The sequence below is a fragment of the Merops nubicus genome, unplaced genomic scaffold (genome assembly GCF_000691845.1).
Source record: "Merops nubicus isolate BGI_N331 unplaced genomic scaffold, ASM69184v1 scaffold43462, whole genome shotgun sequence".
In the NCBI taxonomy this organism is placed as follows: Eukaryota; Metazoa; Chordata; class Aves; order Coraciiformes; family Meropidae; genus Merops; species Merops nubicus.
Window position 1 is genome coordinate 1 of NW_008593650.1, and position 1823 is coordinate 1823.

General features: G+C 53.0%; 1 protein-coding gene across 1 annotated transcript in view; it reads left to right on the forward strand.

Annotated features, from left to right (window-relative positions):
• Positions 1 to 1017: 1017 nt before the first annotated feature.
• Positions 1018 to 1823, forward strand: part of LOC103768359 (rab11 family-interacting protein 1-like) — a gene marked incomplete at its 3' end in the record, with an annotated part of 2266 nt that continues 1460 nt past the window's right edge. The window contains exons 1-2 of the mRNA XM_008935499.1: positions 1018 to 1142; positions 1656 to 1799. Of these exons, the coding sequence (XP_008933747.1) occupies positions 1018 to 1142; positions 1656 to 1799 (269 nt within the window). The remainder of the gene's footprint in view (positions 1143 to 1655; positions 1800 to 1823) is intronic.

The window sequence follows — 1823 nt, forward strand, 5'->3', positions numbered from 1 at the left end:
GCGGTTGTTGGGTTGTGTCACTGGGGCTGTGTCAGGCTCTGGGGTGTTTACGCTGCGCAGCGTGAGGAGCCCGCAGCCGGCCCGTGCCCCGGGGCCTCTGGGCTGGCCTCTTTCTGTCTGGGCCAGAGGAAAACAGAGGCAGGAAAAAAAAAAACACCAACCCAGCTTTGATGCTCCTGGGAAAAATTGTGATATTTCCAATTGTCAGTGTGACCTCCCTGCCCTCAGCTTGCTGTCTGAAACTCGTTTCTTTTGTCACCGCTTAGCTGCCCTGGTGACGTGTCCCTGTGCAGAGCTGGTTTTATTTGGAAAATAACTGCAGTAAATGTGTCTTCACAGAATCACAGAGTGTTCTGGCTGAAAGGGATCTTTAGAGGTCATCCAGTCCAGCCCCCAGTGTTGATGGACAGGTGCACACTGACATAAGAAATACCAGGAGTAAGATCTTGTGTTCTGTCCTTTGGAGGGGGTGTCAGCACATTCTTTACTGTTGTTTGTGTGGGGTGGGCCGTGGTGGCACCTCATGGGCACAGAAAACAGGTGATTTGGAACAAAAGTACCCCGTGCCAGATGGTGTTAAAGGGAAAAGATTCACACTGCCCTTGGTGCTGCCCCTGTGGGGCCCTGACAGAACCCAGCATCTCCTCACAGCCCTGCCCTGGTGCTGCTGGCTTTAGCTCGCACCATCGTTTCCCTCCAACACCCCCTTCGGCAGATGCTCGTTAGTTTTGCATGTCCTTGACACAAATTGCCTTCTCCTGCTGCCTTTCATGGCTCCCAGTGCACCTTCCAGGTTCGATGGAGAGGTTTGTGCCTTCTGTTCTCTTTATCCTTCACCCCAGCTGGGGAGGAGGAAGAAGCCGGTGTTCTCCAGTGGCCTTTCCCTGCGGTTCTGCTCACCTGGGAGGTCTGCAGCTCCAGCAACAGACAGGAAAAATTCAGTGCACAGTGCTGATGATTTTCTTTGCTGGCCCTAGTGTGGTTTGACTGTGAGGGAGTGGAGGCAGCAGCGTGGAGATGGGGGTTGCAGTTCAGGAGCCCCTGAGCGCCCGCGTGCTGCGGTGGAGCTGTGTCTGGGGCAGGGACAAGGTTCTGTCTGTCGGGAGTGTCCCTCCTGGTGTGCTCCTGTGGCAGCTCAGGAGGTGAGTGGAGATCCCCAGGCGGGCCGTGAGGCTTGGCCCAGGCTCCGAGTGCTGATTAGAGGTTCCTCAGCTTAACAAGCATTAAGATAGGGGCTGGAAGGGAGCTGGAATGAAAGGCATGAGGGCGTGGGGCTGTGGGAGGTCATTGGTGCCAGTGTCAGCTCTGAGGCTGCTTCTTTCACACCCGCTTCACAGTCCCAGCCCCTGACAGATAAAAGGAAAGATGAAAGTGGCTGAGCTGAAATACAGGAATTTCATCGTTTCTTCTTTTTCTTAACCCTTCCAGGTCTGGGTTTTAAAACAAATTTGACTAATAGCTTTCTACTTATGATAAGAAATGTTTTCCTTGGCACTTGAGGCCGTATGATTATGACGTCGTTGGAAGATTAAAGGCACTTTTTTTTGGCACTGTAGGCTTATTTGGTCTTTAAAAACATGCACACCCTCTGCCATTCTGACTTACCCGTGCCTCTCAAGAACTGCTTTGTAAAAGAAATCTCCCTGTGTCTGCAGGTGGTACAAGCTTCGCTCCAAACCAGGGAAAAAGGAGAAGGAGAGGGGGGAGATCGAGGTGGATATCCAGTTCATGAGGAGCAACATGACAGCCAGCATGTTCGACCTGTCAGCGAAGGACAAGCCCCGCTCCCCCTTCGGCAGGCTCAGAGACAAGCTGAAGGGCAG